The sequence below is a fragment of the Rhamphochromis longiceps genome, linkage group LG16 (genome assembly GCF_057381845.1).
Source record: "Rhamphochromis longiceps isolate RC_006_pf linkage group LG16, R_longiceps_female_GT1.1, whole genome shotgun sequence".
NCBI classification, from domain to species: domain Eukaryota; kingdom Metazoa; phylum Chordata; class Actinopteri; order Cichliformes; family Cichlidae; genus Rhamphochromis; species Rhamphochromis longiceps.
In genome coordinates, this window is record NC_140572.1 from 6,599,550 (window position 1) to 6,617,151 (window position 17,602).

The 17,602-nt window shown below is 40.7% G+C and overlaps 2 protein-coding genes across 2 annotated transcripts in view; one reads left to right on the forward strand and one right to left on the reverse strand.

Moving 5' to 3' along the window:
* Window positions 1-179: 179 nt before the first annotated feature.
* Window positions 180-16,700, reverse strand: hspbap1 (hspb associated protein 1). Its single transcript, XM_085385369.1, has 8 exons — window positions 16,543-16,700; window positions 14,589-14,802; window positions 12,453-12,643; window positions 10,786-10,922; window positions 8,572-8,743; window positions 6,762-6,845; window positions 6,253-6,363; window positions 180-1,317 (listed from the first exon to the last, which is right to left on the reverse strand). The coding sequence occupies exons 2-8, from the start codon at window positions 14,785-14,787 to the stop codon at window positions 733-735; spliced, it is 1,479 nt and encodes a 492-aa protein (XP_085241495.1). The 5' UTR covers window positions 14,788-14,802; window positions 16,543-16,700; the 3' UTR covers window positions 180-732.
* A 59-nt stretch (window positions 16,701-16,759) lies between these two features.
* The window catches only part of slc49a4 (solute carrier family 49 member 4), a 54,871-nt gene continuing 54,028 nt past the window's right edge, over window positions 16,760-17,602 (forward strand). The window contains exon 1 of the mRNA XM_085385370.1: window positions 16,760-17,181. Coding sequence (XP_085241496.1) covers window positions 16,887-17,181 — 295 coding nt within the window. The 5' untranslated portion in view covers window positions 16,760-16,886. The remainder of the gene's footprint in view (window positions 17,182-17,602) is intronic.

Below are 17,602 nucleotides of genomic sequence, written 5' to 3' on the forward strand. Positions count from 1 at the left end.
AGTTTTAATGCAGATTAAAACTTGTATTCTTGTCAATCGTTTACTCCCGTTTATCATAACTGCAACAATTTTGCACCAAAATCTGACAAAAACTCTTTGACCAAGTTTAGATGTGTGAAATGTCCCCACCAAGGACAAACCAACTACAGGGAATTCAATTAGGCAAAGTGGGTATATTACATTTATTATCCGCACACATACAGCAGACTATTCAAACAGTTCATTTATCACTTCTTACACAGCTTTCATCAATCACAAAACTATTACAAGGAGTCCTTTGTGGCTGCTCAATGATGATTCCCCCCTTACTAACTGACATTGTGATACATTGTTTTCTGCACAATGTTTGTATCCCTGGAATATTATCTTGAATTATTTGGTTGTTTAACATACTAAATTGATTCCAGTGGCCATTTTTCCTAGTTTGGAAGAACCAAAAAGGATGAGCATGTGCAGGAAAACAAAACAAGGATATGTTAGACTGTCACTTGCAGCACTAGAATGACTTTTGGCTGCGATTTCCTGCATCTGTGGTTCACGCCAAGAAGGTCAAGAGTGACAAATGAGAGAAGAAATAAAAGTCGGGCCTCTTACTTAATGATGCCAAAACATGACTCGTAGTTTGGAGGGCCAATTTCTGGGTAAAAAAAAAAAATAATAATAATAATCGTGGCTCACAACAAACCCCATGTTCATGTTGCATCTGATAAGTGAATATCAAAACTAGGATGATCAGGTGGTCGTGTCACTTCCTGTATGCTTTTCTAGAAGCAGCTCAGTGACACGGGTGATGATGTCTGGATGCACCAGGCAGTCTAACAAGTCGTTAGTGGTTATTGTTGTATGCGTTGATGCCTTATAATCCTCTGACAGGTTCTTTGATGTCCCATCTGCACAGTCACATTCTCTACACCGAGTTGAACCAGCGTTACATCCATGTGTTCTCTGATCGAGTCTGACAGCAGCTGCAAACTTGGTTGTCTGTGCTGGATCGGAGCTGACAGCGCAGTCCTCTTGAGATCTGACTGCACTGTTGCTGGAAGAGTTGACCTCTACATCTTCGGGGGTCGTCCTCCTCAGTTCTTGCTGACAGCGTACAGAGATGAGATGTGGTCCGTAGGGAATACTGAAGGGTGCACAATTCCTAACCCGATCACTATTTTTCTTGATTTGCCCACCCGAGTCCCGCTTGACTCGACAGGTGTCTCGCAACTCTGGGCTCAGTTTGCTGTGGCAGGAACTCCTTTGTTTCTGAGCCCAAGCTCTCGCCGCCAGGTTCAGATACTGCATATTTTCATTATGGGATGTTACTTCTTCCTATAAAAACAAAACAAAAACGGAGAGAAAGCTGGAGACAGCTGCCAAGAGATAAACAGTGTGTACAGCCTTTAAGATTACAAAATGAACTGCCTGAATTTTAATTGAGCGCAATCTGCTAAACAGATTCAGGCAAAGCAATAAAGAAAAAAGAATTAAATCAATGCATGCCTGGAATGACACTTAGATGGTCTAATAAAAGTGCATTATAAATCCCTTTAATGCTTACAAGGTTCTCCAAACAAGAACTGCCATTAGAATCATTTACAAGAAGCTGTACTTGAATTAATATTCAACTCACAGAGGCTTTAGAGTTTGTTTAATATGTTTAATACGTTGTATATTTCCAGAAAAAGCCCATCTTGCAGAGGCGGTTAATTTGCTTATACATTTTGGGGAAACCTTTGTACATAGATTTTTATTAATGTGCTGGGAAGTAATTGTGTTGTTTTTTGGTGCCGTTTGTTTGCAACTCAGCAAGATTATACAAAATCTACCAGGCAGAACCTAGAGAGCAGTCTTCCCACTACATTTCTCAGAGTGCACTTCTACTTCTTTACTTCTGTAGGAACAAACCAGCCACACTGGACATGCAACCAACACAAACAAAGAGGAGACAACTGACTCCAGGATGCCTTTGATCAATCAGGCAGAGTGCCACACATCAGCTCTCCTTCAAGACAAAGGGTCAGGGAAGTGTGAGGCCAAGGAGGCCTGCAGCTCACACCAAAGCCATTTCTGCAAGATTAGACCAACTAAATGGCAGCAACTGACTGGAACCCCATGGCCCACTACATCCACTGTAATCTCCATATCTACAAAGGAATTAGCATTTATCATTTAAAGCCTTATGAAGAAGAATCTGTATAATTTTCACTAAACCTGCCTCCAGGAATTCTACCTGGCCTAAAGCATTAAAAGAACATTAACAGGCAATTAACCCCCTTTCCTGGAAATCAGATGCAACACAAATGTGGTGGGAGCACCTCAAAGAACCATGACTTTTCCCACACAAGAGGCATTTCTTCACCTAGGTCTTCCTTTTTTTAGTCTAAATTTGTGCACATTAATATATAATACACCACAGTTTCTGGAAAATGGAAATATAGGTTTAAACTGGCGCAGTGAAGGCATCTGTGACTCTCCTTGTAGGTGGGAGACTATATCCTTTCTTGGCTAATCAATATGCAAAAAACGCTTTTTAAAAAAGGTTACCTGAAGCTCTACTTTTGTTGCCACAAGAAAGACTTCAGCTGAACTGCTCTACCTGACTTCAAGCACAAGTACTCAGAATCAATCCATCACAGCATCGTAATTATCCCCCGTACAGATCACTGCTACCCCGCTGTTTGTTTTTAATCCTTCAAAGTCAGTTTCAAAGTCCATGAAAGGTCATCAGGGAGAATGTTATCATAGTCTATTTTGATAACGATATGAAACTAACTGGGTGTGCAAACAGTTGAACTAGACTAAAAATACTGCGTAATTGGTCCTGAAGTTATGTAAGCATAACTACCTTATGTGTTTAAAGTAGAGACGTCCTTCACAACTATTATTACAACTTTTATAGCCGTCTCTAAAAGGACAACTGTGAAAAAAAGACTTTTAGAATATCACAATAAATCATTTCATAGCAGCTCTGAGAAGCTACTTTAACAGGGGTTTAAGTTCAATGCCTATGAACTTATGCAACTGAGGCTTTCAGCTCTCCTTACATTATGACACTGCAGCTCATACTGTGTCTGCATAGAAAATGACACACAGTAAGTGACATAAATATAGTCTGTAAGTGGGACAAGCTGCCTGGCTGAACCTACTGATAAGCAGAGAAATAAGAAGGTGTGGGGGGGACAAGTGGTTAGTAATCTAACAAAGTCAAACCAGTGTCTCAGCAAGTTCGTGGAGGCCTGGATACACTCATGCAGAAGTCACTTACACTTCAAATCACTAATGCAATACAAAGAAGGACTTCTCGTACTTCACCAAAGATAAACACACGGTCTCCAGGGTGCTTTACTTAATCAAGGACTAGAAGAACTTCATCTGTAATCATTTGCTATTCAATAAATGTTCTGAGACAAAGTGTAAATGTCCTTTGTTTGAGAAGTCTGGCATCCCTCTCACGTCTGTACCACATAAAGCTATAAGTCAGCAAAAGCTTAGCTTAGCAGAGGATTGAACCCTGGGAAACAGCTAACTTGCCTCCGTCTGAATTCAAAAATGAAAATCTTTGATTTTCCAGGTTTTGTGCGCAGCTATAGCTTCACTATATGCTTGACTCTCTACAGGTTCTGACAACGTCATCATCACAACACTGGCCAGGATACAGTCATGGTAAAAACAAAGTACACCTAATTCTATGGTCTTACATATCAGGGCATAATAAAACATTAAGTAGTTATTATCAGATCAGAAAATTAGGTAAATACAACCTCAGATGAACAGCAATACACAACAGTGTGTCATTATACAAATTTATGCAAAAACTATGCAAAAGCAGTGCATAAAATACTGAGAACACTCCAGGATGCAGTAGCTTCTACACCCACTTTTAGCAGCAATAGTTTGAAGTAATCATTTTCTGTATGACTTTTTTGGTCTCTCTCTCACCAAAAGTCAAAACAGAAAAATGGAGGAATTTGAGGAATCTTGGCCCACTCCTCTTTACAATGTTGCTCCAGTTCATTGAGGACTGTGGGCATTTTTTTCTATGCATAGCTCTCTAAAGGTCCCACCGCAGCATTTCAATTGGGTTGAGGTCTGGACTTTGACTCGATCGTGATTCTTTTCTTTTGCAGATGGAGAGAAGAGTCTTCCTTCTGGCAACACTCTCAAAAAAGCCGTACCGTCAGGAACTTTAACATTTAACTTGCTAACTGAGGCCCGTGTAGTCTGAGATGGAGCTCCTGGGCTTATTGCTGTTTCTGAGAATTGCACAATATGACCTTCGGGTGAATTTGCTGGGACGTCCACTCCTGGACAGACTGGCAGCTGTCTTAAATGTTTTCTACTTGTAGATAATCTGTCAGTGCAGAGTGGACTTCACAGTGTGTGGAAATTACCTTATAATCCTTCCCGGACTGATGGAAAGTCAGTCAACAGTTACGTCTCATCTCACTCTCAGATCCTGTCATTCATCCTCGGCATTGTGTTAATACACACCTAACACCCCAGACCAGCAAACTTCCAAAATGATGATCAGTTAATCCAGTGCATTTGATTAGCAGTACCTGGCTGCTACTTCCAATAGAAGCAGTAATGGTGTCCTTAGTTTTTTGGCTTAGTTTTGGTTAAAAACAGTGTAATATGTCATTTTATTTATCTAAGCCTTGTTAAGAAGCAGATGATTTTTATTATTTTCTCATACATAAAACCTTAAAATTGACAGAGGCTGTACTTTCGATTTGCCACAGCTGATTATCATCAGACCATCTGTGTGAAGCCGTGGGAATGAGAATCAGCACCTCCAAATCTGAGGCCATGGTTCTCAGCCAGAAAAGGGTGGAGTGCCCACTCCGGGTCAGGGACGAGTTCTTGCCCCAAGTGGGGGAGTTAAAGTACTTGTTCACAAGTGACGGGACAAGGGAGTGGGAGATCGACAGACGCATTGGTGCTGCGGCTGCAGTGATGCGGATGCTGTATCAGTCTGTTGGGGTGAAGAGAGGGCTGAGTATAAAAGCTAAACTCTCAATTTATCGGTTTTCCTACGCCCCTACCCTCACCTATGGTCACGAGCTGTGGGTAGTGACCGAAAGAACGAGATCGCGAATACAAGCAGCAGAGGTGAGCTTCGAAGAGTGGCTGGCCTCTCCCTTAGAGATAGGGTGAGAAGTTCAGCCATCCGGGAGGGGCTCAGAGTAGAGAGCTGCTCCTCTACATCGAAAGGAGTCAGCTGAGGTGGTTCAGGTATCTGACAAGGATGCCTCCTGGGTGAGGTGTTCCGGTCATGTCCCACTGGGAGGAGGCCCCGGGGCAGACCCAGGACACACTGGAGAAATTATATCTCTTGGGTGGTCTGGGAACGCCTTGGTGCTCCCCCGGACAAGCTGGAGGAGGTGGTTGTGGAGAGCGAGGTCTGGGCTTCTCTACTTAGGCTGCTGCCCCCGCGACCCGGCCCCAGATAAGCGGAAGAAGATGGACACATATATGGATGAGTGGAAAATTAAATAAAGCCATGAAATGCCTTAATAAGAACTTCAAGGCAAGTATGTGAGACTCTACTCGAAGGCTGTAAGGTAGATATTCTGTCATCTGGTTATTTGATGGAGGGTGCTATTCCAAAAAATCTCATTGGCTTTCAACTAGGTTGAGATGTGTTGAATCAGCCTGGTTATCATTTAATTCTGATCAAATTTCATATTCAAACTATTAATCTGGCTTTTGTTCCCTTTAACTGCATACAGTGTCATCCTGGAAGAAACTAGTGCCCTCAGAATGATAGCATTTTATCACAGGATGAAGATCATTACTGAGAGTGATTCTATATTGATTTGCAGTGACCCTTCCTTCTAAGGGGGCAATTGGAAACAAAGCAGGTCAGCAAACCCCCACCCCCAAAGCTAAAGAGAGATAAGAGAACATCTCACTGTGGAAGACAAAGGCTCAGGTTTTATCATCATCTGCCTGTAGTTCAATTGAAGGTCAACAGCTATAAAATCATCGCGGATAAAAGGGACCCACTGAGGCGCACCCAAATTTGGATTCCTATTTTGCCCTTTGACACACAGTATCGCTCTCTAAATAACTCCCTACACAGCAACAAAGAACAGTGAATGAAGCAGTGAAGCGTTTCATTTTGTGAAAAAGCAACAAAAACCTGCATTTCTTTGCACTAGATCAGAATATGATCCTGACAGACACAAGCAAGAAGTAGGTGTAAGAAGACGGCTTTTAAACTGACACAGTAATTGATATCAAAGAGTAATTACTCGTTACCTCAGTGGGGTTGAGCCAGCTGTCAGTGTTGTCATCGCTTCGAGCACTTTTAATGGCGCAGACAACCGTCTTAGTCACAGCCTCACCAACTCTGGCGACGTCATCCACTTCCTGTGTAGAAGCAGAGAGCCGAGAAAGAACACACATGATCAAGATGGTTACCATCAATGATAAGAAGAAATAGTTTGTGGTGTCTGTGACCTTGGCAGAAAACAACTAGAGTGGGGCAAACCTCCGAATAAACATTTGTCTTGCACCAGGGAGCCTTTTTTCATGCCCCTTCATATACATACACTCATCATAATGACAGGAAACACTTTACTGCTGGTCCTGTTCATTACTCAAGAAGGAGAGGAGCCTTAATCTCAGAGGACTTAATACAACATGAATCAACATGTTCGGGATAATAACTTGCCATCTACTCTGAAATGTTTGGAATATATATGATATTGTGTCATTTTGGGGCGTTTTTGGTGAGCTCAGGATGAAAGAGACATGATGCTGCTTACCAGCTCAATCCAGGAGTTGACACTGACGGTGATAGGATCCACTGACTCTACATAATGCCACCAGTGCCTGGGGACATAGAGCACCTGTGCAAAGAAGATAAAGTCTTCACAAACTTATCAGTAATGGCAAGGTCAATGACAGCTCCCACTCTTTTTCTTTCATCTTCCTAAATACTAGGAAATACACGACTGCACATATCCGCTAGATGGCAGCATAAACCTTCCCCCCTCTGCTGTTAATCGTTCATCCATTCATACAACGGGTGTGTTAAAGAAAAAGAAAGAATGCTTATTGATTCCCCGGCCTCCACAGCAGTCTTGATTCGTCTGTGGCCTGCTGCCTGACAGGAGAAGAGAAATGAGCCGTCTTTTAATCTGATTTGCAGAGGTGGGGCCATCTTTGAGGAGACTGTGGTAGATACTCAAAGTATTCATTCTGTCTCAACAGTTGAAGCATTTCTAGGTTTTCTTTGAAGCATAAACTCAGAGCTGTCAGCTGTATATAAAAGGTCAGGCCAAAGCCTGCTGCAACACTGACTGGAAGAGGTCAAGGTTATTAAAGTATCCCAGCTGTCATAGGGCGAGAGGCGGGGTACACCCTGGACAGGTCGTCCGTCCATCGCAGGGCTAACACAGTGGGCAATTTAGAATCGATTAAAACTGTCTTTGGACTGTGGGAGGAAGCCGGAGTACCAAGACCACGCAAACATGGGGAGAACATGCAAACTGCACACAGAAACGTGGTGGAGTTGACCTCAGGACTTTCTTGCCACGAAGCAACAGTGTTATCCACCACGCCACCGTGCCGCACTGTTGCAATTTATTTCACTATTAAACAATAAAACACAAGGGTGAGCTCTGACCCTGACCTATAAATCAAATCACAACTAACGGACTGTTGGTTAGCCGACAGCTTGTTTTTTTGTAGGAGGGTATTTAATAAGCTGTGTGAGCTCCAGAACAAACAGATAGTGAAAGCAGACAACTGGATAATTGCTCTGTGTCCATAGTGACCGTTTCTTTTTCTGAAACAAGGTGAAAAAGGATGACCTTCATGCAGGAGCACCTTCACAATTATTTATGATCAAAGGAGGACAAGTGTTAAAATTACCATCATGAAAACCAAATCTGGATTCCACAAAACCTCGGTCGTATCTTTGGCTGAGCACATGACATAAACCTGACCGATTTATCAGGCCTGGACTTGACCCAGTTAGATCAAGAGCGATAGCGCTGCTTAACCTTCGCTTTCATCACTATAGGAACAACAGTGTGTTGAAGGTGATCCAGTGTAACTGTAGATGCCTGACTTTAATTGGGACGCAAGTCACGACTGTCGCCTTGCTTCAAGTTTTTATGAAGGACACCAAGACAAATAAATCTCACTGTTCAGTCTACTTTCACATGTTCACTGCTTAAGGGCCAATAAAGTTATATTTTATGGTTACTGCTTCTGTGTCACGAGCACTTCATCATATAAATGTAAAGCCACAGCATTGCATAACTTCAGGCTTTACTAAATCACTGTGGTTTTTCTATAGTCTGAAGAAAATGCAACTGATTTAATCCAAACAAAGAGGTGTCAGCTCACCGTTAGGTATAAATTATAGAGACTAGGGCTAAACAGTACTTTTGTATTCTTCTTATTAATTTCTTATGAATTTTGTTTATAAGCATCTGGAAAGCTCTCTCAGGGCTAACACTGATGATTATTGCTCATTTACTTTATTGATTACTTTACAAAAAAAGAAAATATAGAAAAATATTGGTCTGAGATCTCTGTAGACATGATGTCATCAGAATTCCTGACCTGTCCTGGCTGTAGAGTGACGATGTGTTCACTGGCACCGTGGAAGGCAGGGAATCTCCTCAGGTCAGGATGAAGAACAGCCACCTGGCTGAAGACACTTGACTCTTCGTAGGGGATTCTAGTTGGGTAAAGCTTAGCTGTATCCTCCGGGGGAAAGAGGTGCCAGCGCTTCCTGCATATAGGACACATCAACAGAAAAGCTAAATATGACTTTAGATTAAAAGATTAATGCTAGAAATTAACTCTTTTGTCTGGTGACTCATGCGGTGTTAATCAATGACCTTTTAAGCTGTAAATCGAGCTTGCAAATAAAACACTGATAAAAAATTACCAATATTAAAAAGTGCTAACAGATATTAACATTGATATACTGTAAATTTAGCACAAAAAATGCTAATCATTAAAAGAGGAAGAAATACTTCATATCGTTTACTTTGCGCTACAGTGAACAATAATAAAAAAATAAAACGATATTGCTGTAAAGATCCAGACATCCAATATCTGTTAATTAAAGAAAGCTTTAAAACCCGTCTTATTCTGGGAGACAACAAAAGCTGACACGACCAGCTACAAATCCATCGCTGTGAAACAACTCTATTTTCTCTAACATGAACATTAAACTACATTCGTTTTTTTAAAGTACTCCACTCCCATGATTGTTTTCCGGTACTATGACCCACCATTCACACAAATGTCATGAAATCAATCAACACTATTTTATTTTTGAAAGATCAGCGGTGTCAAAGGACCGCTCGAGCTGGATTTCACTCCATTAGAGATCAATACCAAATAAAAGAACTCAAGACCCAATTACAAGTGGTGAGATATAGCCGTTGCTCTCTGGAAGAACAGTGCAGCGAGATAAGGAAGACCTGCTCCCTTATATTTCGTGACTCACAGAACCCCATAAAGCGTCTCACCCTCTGTCTTCATTCCCACCCTCTCTAGCAAGCTGTGTGACAAATCAACTCTTTTTCAGAGGGCAGAGGACAACTCGCACTCCGTGTCAGCATTTATAGTACTCTGCACCTCCAGTGTTGCAGAAGACCTAAGTGCTTAACAGGCAGAAAACTTCCACAACCACCAGAGGGGTGAAACACAGACGTGGTTTTATGAAATCCTGAAACTTCTCACCGCTCAGCTGCAGCTTCTCCCCATTAAGTGCACAGGTATGACAGGACAGTGTCACTTTTTATTTCACACCTGACAGTGAGTGCTTCTCACTGCAAACTTTTTCTGTCACCCAATTAGAAAATGAACGTGCTCGTCTCTTTGTAACGAGAAATGTGTCGATAAAATAAATGTTTGACTGGTGTTAAACTCGACTATAGACCCAGACAGTGTGTCTATCTCGCATTGCAACACTTTTTGGGCTAGCATCACAGTAAAGAATACCAAACTATTTGCATGACTCACAGTTACTCATACTTACACCCTAGTTTTACCCAACCTGTTCTGTTTTGCAACATAATCAAACCCTTGGATGCAAGTTGAAGCAACGCTGTCAAACGTAAGAGACAATGAAACAATGACAAACAGGAGTTTCATTTCACACAGGCCCATTAGAAAATAGATCCACATTTTTAAATGTAGGATTTTTAAACACAAAAAAAGGGGACTTTCATCAATTAGACTAAAAAACTGCACTCTTTGCGGAGAACTCGATCAAGTTTCACTGCATACGTGTAATTTGTGTTATTAAAATTGAAGAATTATTATTAGAATATATAAATCTTGAGAGTTGTAAGCACTGGAACACAAATATGTATGTATATAACCACAGTTATGTAAATATGTAACCTAGCAGCTGAAAAACCAAAACGCTTGTTTTTTTTGTCTGTATGGGACGTTGGAGGCACGGCCACTCTGACTGAAAGATTTGTTCACCTCTGCCAATTCCTGTCAATAAACAATTCCTGGGACCACTCAGCCATTTAGTGCTGCTGATGCCTGCTTTACTTAGCAGTAATGAGCAGGTCTCTGTGCACATAACGATCATTGGGTTTATGAACGCAGCTTGAGCCTGTTAGCTGATAACAAGGCACTTCAGGCTATCACGGCATCAAAAGAAAAGCATTCAAGTACCATTTAAACCACTTCATATAACCCAATTTTGTTTTTCCAGTCTCATGTCGTACGTATGTTTGCATTTATCTTATCGTCTGGTTACTGAGGAGCACATGAAGCATCAACACAGGTAGCGATTCATCTTACCGTCCTTGCACCTGCAGTACAAGGTTACAGCCGTAAGAGTCCAGGTGGCATGGCGTGTTGGCTCCCTCTGTGCCGATCCATAAGGTGCTCTCTCTCCCATTACGCCCCTCAAAGCCAAACTCGGACCATTTTACATGCTGCAACACACACACACACACACATTCGAATGCCATGTATCAATCCAAAATGCCGTGTGCATAAACGACTGTTTATGATTTTCAGATTATGGTTTTGGTGCCTTCTTTAATAACGTGACATGGAAACGAGAACTGTCACCACTCTTCTATAGGCTCACAGATGTAACCCAGCCTCATCAGCTACAATGACAGGGCCTATTACAAGTGACCAATGGAGGTCCCCGAGTAGAGAAACCAAGCAACAGCATTTGTCATCTTTCAAGGAAAACTAGTCTGTCAATCATGTGCCGTCAGGACACAAAGGTGTAGCAATCACACCGGCATCCTGAATAATGAAGTCATTACCACACATGCAGGCAGCTGTAAGCTTTGACAGTCTGGTCAATCGAGCCTTCAGGCAGCCTTTTTGCCAGCACCATTTATCCTGCAAAAAGCCCATGTCTGTCTGTCTCAAAGGCATGAATGTCAGGAGGTAATAATTGGAGTTGGATGCCCAATAAAAATTTATCACAGAGATAAAAATGAAATAAATTTGCGGCAGTGGCTCAAGAAAGGATGGCACTTTTATGTCTTTACCGGCCAGATGATGAGAACAGCTAGTATAAAGCTGCCATCACAAAAGCTTGACATTTTAATTGAAAATGTCAAAACAATATAAGAATAGAATGAAAAAGTTATTTTGACTCGCTTATTTGAATCGCTTGTTAATTTCAGTTTCTTACAAAAGGCATAAGAAGCTTATAGTATGAAACATTTTAAATTAAACCTTTATTATTATTGTAAATAAAACGCATAATGCTTAGACTGTATATGATGTCAAACATTTGGTCATGCAATCTTCGACATGTGCTTCTCTTGTTCAATACATAACATTTGGTCAGTGTGTCTGTACTGTTTGAGAAGGAATGGAAGGAATGGACCGAAGGTGTGTCCTAAGGAAGAAAACTTTTTGTGAATGTGTGTAGTGTGTCCCTACATGCCCACTTCACACTAAGTGGCTTGTCTGAACACACAGCCCATCCACCACCATTGGGATAAATTAGAACGCAAGCTCTGAGTCAGACTAATAAAAAAATTATGCTGTGACTTCCTGGGAGCAACTCCTGGTTCTCTTAATGTTCTGGTAGCCAGATACATGGGGTCAAATGTTGTGTTTTCAATATTTGAGCAGCCTACATGCTTAGAAAAAATTATTTAACTAAAAAACTCCAACACTTAAAATAAGGAATTTTTTGAAGTGCAATCAATATAGTGAAAAATGGATCCCTGCGATATGTTTTCAAGCACTAAATCCTCAAATTTTAGGTAAGTTTAATTAGCTTTTATCTCGCTTTCTTGGATATTTAACCTGATAAAATAACCTGACCAAAAGTCTTTGTCACTGCCCTTTAGTTTCAATGGCAATTAAATATCTCAGATATCATTAAGATTAGCAGTAAACTTGTAAACTTGTGCAAACACTGATGCCAGATTTCAGCTGGACTGTTTAACTTATGTTACATGTCAACATGCATGCAGCAGGATGGTTACCTCAAACATGAAAGGCTGATCTTGAAACATCATGGCAATATATTTGTAGTCAGCATAAGCCCAATACTCTGAGCAGGAGTACTCAGAAAAAGGCCCCACGTCTGTTCCAGACTGACCCTGAGTCCAGCTGAGAAACTGAGCTACACTGGCCTCCACGTAGGAACACTGGGTCTCAAAAAGAGGAGCCGGAGCTGAGAAAATAACAATAAACACAGACAAGACAATAATTAGTTAAAGGTTTTATACAGTTTTAGTGAAACAGTTCAGCTGATCTAAACTACCAGTGACCAACTTTGGTTTAAGTAGATATGTAGCCACAGAACAGCAGCTTAACTGATGATTATCGAGTGTAATCACCTCCATAAAGTAGGATTTTTGACAGGCTGCTGGTCTGGAACATTCAGGTGTGTGTTAACGCAATGCCGCAATCTTCCCAGGAGTGAATGTCCTGACAAATTTCCCACAAGGTAAGACTGCAAAAACTGCCCACATACTGACAGCTGTCAGCGGTATCCCCAAGCTCTCAGTAATCCTCCTGCACCTATTGTATCAATTTTTAAATCCTAGGTGACGTTTCCTCGGGTTATCGCAAACAAAAGATTAAAAAAAATACAGAAAAGAAAAAAAAAAAGAAACTTGACCACCAAGATTCAAAGTTGTCAGAGATTTTTAGTGGATTTATGGTATCAATTTGAAAATCCTACGTCCCCTCAGTCTCGAGTTATTGTGTTTACAAAGTTGCATGTCACCACCACCCACTCAATACCCAATCAGCCTTTTACGCCTGATGGGTAAAAAAACCCAAAAAAACCCAAGAGTCACATCCCAGACAGGCCTCAGTCAGCATGCTAAATGTTAAAGTTCAGTACAATTAGAAACACGTGGAACAAATATGGATTGTTGGGAAGATTTTCTAGAAGAAAGCCTCTTCTCTGCTGATATATCCAGCAGGACAATGATCACAGGCTGAAAAACAAAACAAGATACTGTAATAGTCCAAAGTCCAGACCTCAACTCAACTGAAATGCTGTGGTGGGACCTTAAGAGAGCTGTGCATAAACAAATGTCAAATGTAAAGAAGAGTGGGATAAAACTGCTCCACAATAACAATCATACAGAAAACAATTACTTTAGGTCGTTGATGCTGAATGTGGTTATACAAGCTACTAAATTTGGAGTGGACTTAGTTTTTCACAGGACTGCATGAGTCTTAATTAAACTTGTTTTCACAAGACTGTGTGTTAAGAGAACTGTTTCATTTACCAGAACCACAGCACTTTTCAGACATGATTTTTTTTAACCCACTTCAAAGGAAAAATTAATCAGTTGTAATGATTTATTATTATTTTTTTTTTTTCATAAACGAGGTGTGTCTGTGGTTGAGTGATGACATTTAGAATGCATGATGAGAAATGCCCAACCTGTAAGCTGTTGCAGCTATTAAAAAAGATGATTTAGAAATCTAATTAGCCAGCTTTTATCAGAGGGCATACTCTCTGTCATTTATCAGAGAAAGAATCATTACGGGAGCCATTTCAGAGCCACACTGAGGGCAAAATACAGCAGATGCTCAAAAACAAAGACCCTCAGTGTGTTTTTCATCTGTGAGACATTATAAATCACATCGTTAAACAGCCGGCTAACTTTCATTAGATTATGTCAATATATAAATTTTCATTCATTGGAAATTGTTTGAAATGCTATACAAGTTTCCATAAGCTCACACAATACTAGGAACTAAAACAAACCTCAGTTTATTGTGATCAGTTATTGCTCAATAGAAATAGATCATCACTATCTTGTATTTTAACAGGTCTTGTATTTTTATTTTGTCTTCTTTCATTTTGTGTTCAAAAACTGAATTTTAGTTACAGCATCTGAAATCATTAGAAAGGAAAAAAAATGACACAGCCCCAGATTTGTAACAGCTAAATGCAGCAACAGCTGAGTTTTCCTTTAAAAAAAATGTTTTTATTATAGCTTAATAAATATGCAATATCTAATAAAACAGCTTAAGCCCGATAGGAGTGCTTGTGGGAACTGAATTTATCTTTTTGGTCACATAAATTTCATTGTGAATGTTTAATCCAGGTGAGTAATTACAGATAAATTCATTCAATACATTGAATTACTTACCTTGTGTCTTCTCTTTTCTCCCAAGTCGGAATCGGATGAGTCTGTCACCAAGACAGCTTGACAGATGCACTGCTGTCCAGTGGAGAACAGGCCAGTCGCAGGTCATGTTCAGGAAAACTGCGGGCTGCTGCAAATGATGCACAATCCTCCGGGTCTCCTCTGGGCTGAAGGGTTTATTAATCTCGGTGGTGTCAGCCATAGCCTTTGGTACACACTGACAGTAGGATGAAACACACGAGGAACATAAAGCTGATTAAAAACGATGATGTTTTATTATTAGTCAGTGCCTACAAGCCATGTTCCTCATCTTCTATGTTAAATTAGTGAATAAAACTACAAAGCTTTTAATGTGTGCTGAAAGAAAACTCAATAAAAGAAAAGAAAACTCAATAGTGTGAATGCATCACAGCATTCACATAATAATAGAACAGAATAGTCCTTTATTGTCATTGTACACGTACAACGAAATTGTGGATGCTTCAACTGTGCCGGAATAAAACATGATATAATATAATATAATAATAAGCCATTACCATATCAGCAAGTCAGTGTATGTAGAGACAATCAAAACAACCTGCTGATGTTCAAACCGAGAAGCAGAACTATAATGAGGCTATGATGTGCTTGGGCTCACCAAAATTGGACAACAAAACACTGGAAATATGTTGCCTGGTCTAATGTGTTTTGATTTCTGCTGAGACATTCAGATGGTGGGGTCAAGATTTGCCATAAACAGCATGGATCCATTCTGCCTTGTACCAACTGTTCAGACTGATGGTGGTATAAAGGTGTAGGAGCTATTTTTACGGCACACTTTGGACCTCTTAATACTAGCAGAGAACTGCTTAAATGCAACAGCCTAACCGATTATTGTTGCTGATCATGTCCATTTCTTTGTGATCACAGTGTGTGAATGTTCTGATGGCTGTTTCCAGGATAACACACTATACCACAAAGTTCAAAGTGGTTTATTTAACATGGCAGTGACTTGAAATAGCTTCCACAGTCACCAGGTTTAAATCCAGCTGCGCGCCTTTGGGATCTGATGGAACAGGGAATTCAAATAATTGACGCGCGGCTGATATATCTGCAGCAAACGTGTGATTTTATGTCAACATGGACCAAAATCTCCAAGAAAGGTTCCCAGGCTATGGTTGAATATATACCTTTAGGAATTAAGGCAATTCTGAGGGGAAAGGGGGGTTCAAACCCAGTACTGGCAACGTGTAAATGATGACGTGACCTTGGAGTGCATGTACATTTTATGGCGGAAAAACAGCAATAAAATATTATTTGTTAGCAAATCAAGAAGTTTTATTACCTTTCAGATCAGATGGCATTTATCTACCACAGGACAGTGGGGATTTCCTATTTAGAATTTAACTGGTAATCGGATATCAGTGAAACTTTGATTCTCGCTCTTTGTAACCAACTTCTTAAACAACTTGGATCCAGATTGGTACCGTTTTCTACTTCCGGATACTCTTAGGTATATTCTTCCACTTATAATTGGTCAAATAATTATAATAAGACTTGGTATCACTGATATTTCCCACTTGACAAAATGTCGCTAACTAGCGTTACACGACAGAAATGAGCAACTTCCTGAAGAACTATCAAACAACTCCGAGGAAAGAATTAACGCCTAGGCTCAAAAGGCGCTTTATAAAGGGACAGACAGCGCTCAGGTGGCGTTTGATTCAACAAGTACAAGCGTGAAATGTATAATTAATTACAGGAGAGCTGGAAAAGACCAAGGCCATTATTAATGTTATTAGGAACACCTGGGATTTCCCCAGACAACTTAAAACGTCTGGTGTGAAGTAATGAGATAGCTAGGCTAGCTATGTTTCGTCTTTGTGAACATATTTTCTCTATTTACACTGTAGAAAGATGCTAAGAAACTAGCTTAGAAGAAATACCAGGATCCTTGGAAAAAAACACCAGGACTCACCTTTCACTACACGTGTAGACAAGGTTCGGGCGGAAGTAAACAAAGATCACATGACAGCGTACGCGTTCCAATTACGTCTATAACACATCGCTGTGAATCTGCACCATTTGGACTCTTGTGATACTACAAAAAACCCGCTTACGCTAATACACCAGACGAGCCGAAATGGCAGCTACATAGGAACAGTTTCCGAAACCCGCAACTATTTCCGGTTTGACATGCGCAGTTAAAGCAAACATTAGACGCTATCGGCTGTTTTTGTTTGTGTGGCCGAGGTAGTTTGTCGTTGCTGTACCGTCGTTAAAACCGGAATTTTTAACTAGCCTGACAAACGGGAGGTTAATATGGGTGCCGGTTCGAGCACCGAGGCCGAGAGGGAGCCGCTTCTTGTTCCTTCTTATGTGGAGACGAACACTAATCCGGTAAACAGCAGAGTGTATGGGAGAAGATGGCTGGTTCTGACCCTGTTTTCCCTGCTGGCACTGATGCAGGGAATGGTGTGGAACTTCTGGGGTCCCATACAGAACTCAGCCGCTCACGCTTACGGCTTTACCAAGTCTGACATCGCGATTTTGGTGCTGTGGGGCCCGGCTGGCTTCCTCCCTTGGTTGCTGTTTATGTGGTTAATGGATAAAAAAGGTGAGTTCTTTTAATTTAGCACACTGTGTCATACCTCAACGATGATTGTGCCTGACCTGGTGATTTTTCACCCCACCGAGATCTACAGCGATGTAACTTAATGACGTATTTTGTTTTAGGTTTCGAAAATTTCTCTTATCATTAGTTTGACCTTATGCAATCGCAGAATATATTTACTCTGATAAAATGCAGTATTTAAGAGACCTTATAGTCTTCATTCAGTTTTTAAATGGGTTGTTTGTGCCCAGTAAGACACATAGATGAGTTGGAAACATGGGAGGTGGGGGGGGAAGTGCTTATATGGGACAAGCAAGTCTTAATTTACTTTTTAAAAAAATCTTTATTTTCAGGTTCAAAAGCAGTATTTCTTGGAAAGAATGAAAGTAGCCCTCTTGCGTGTGCTTTACCAAACCAGTTCCTC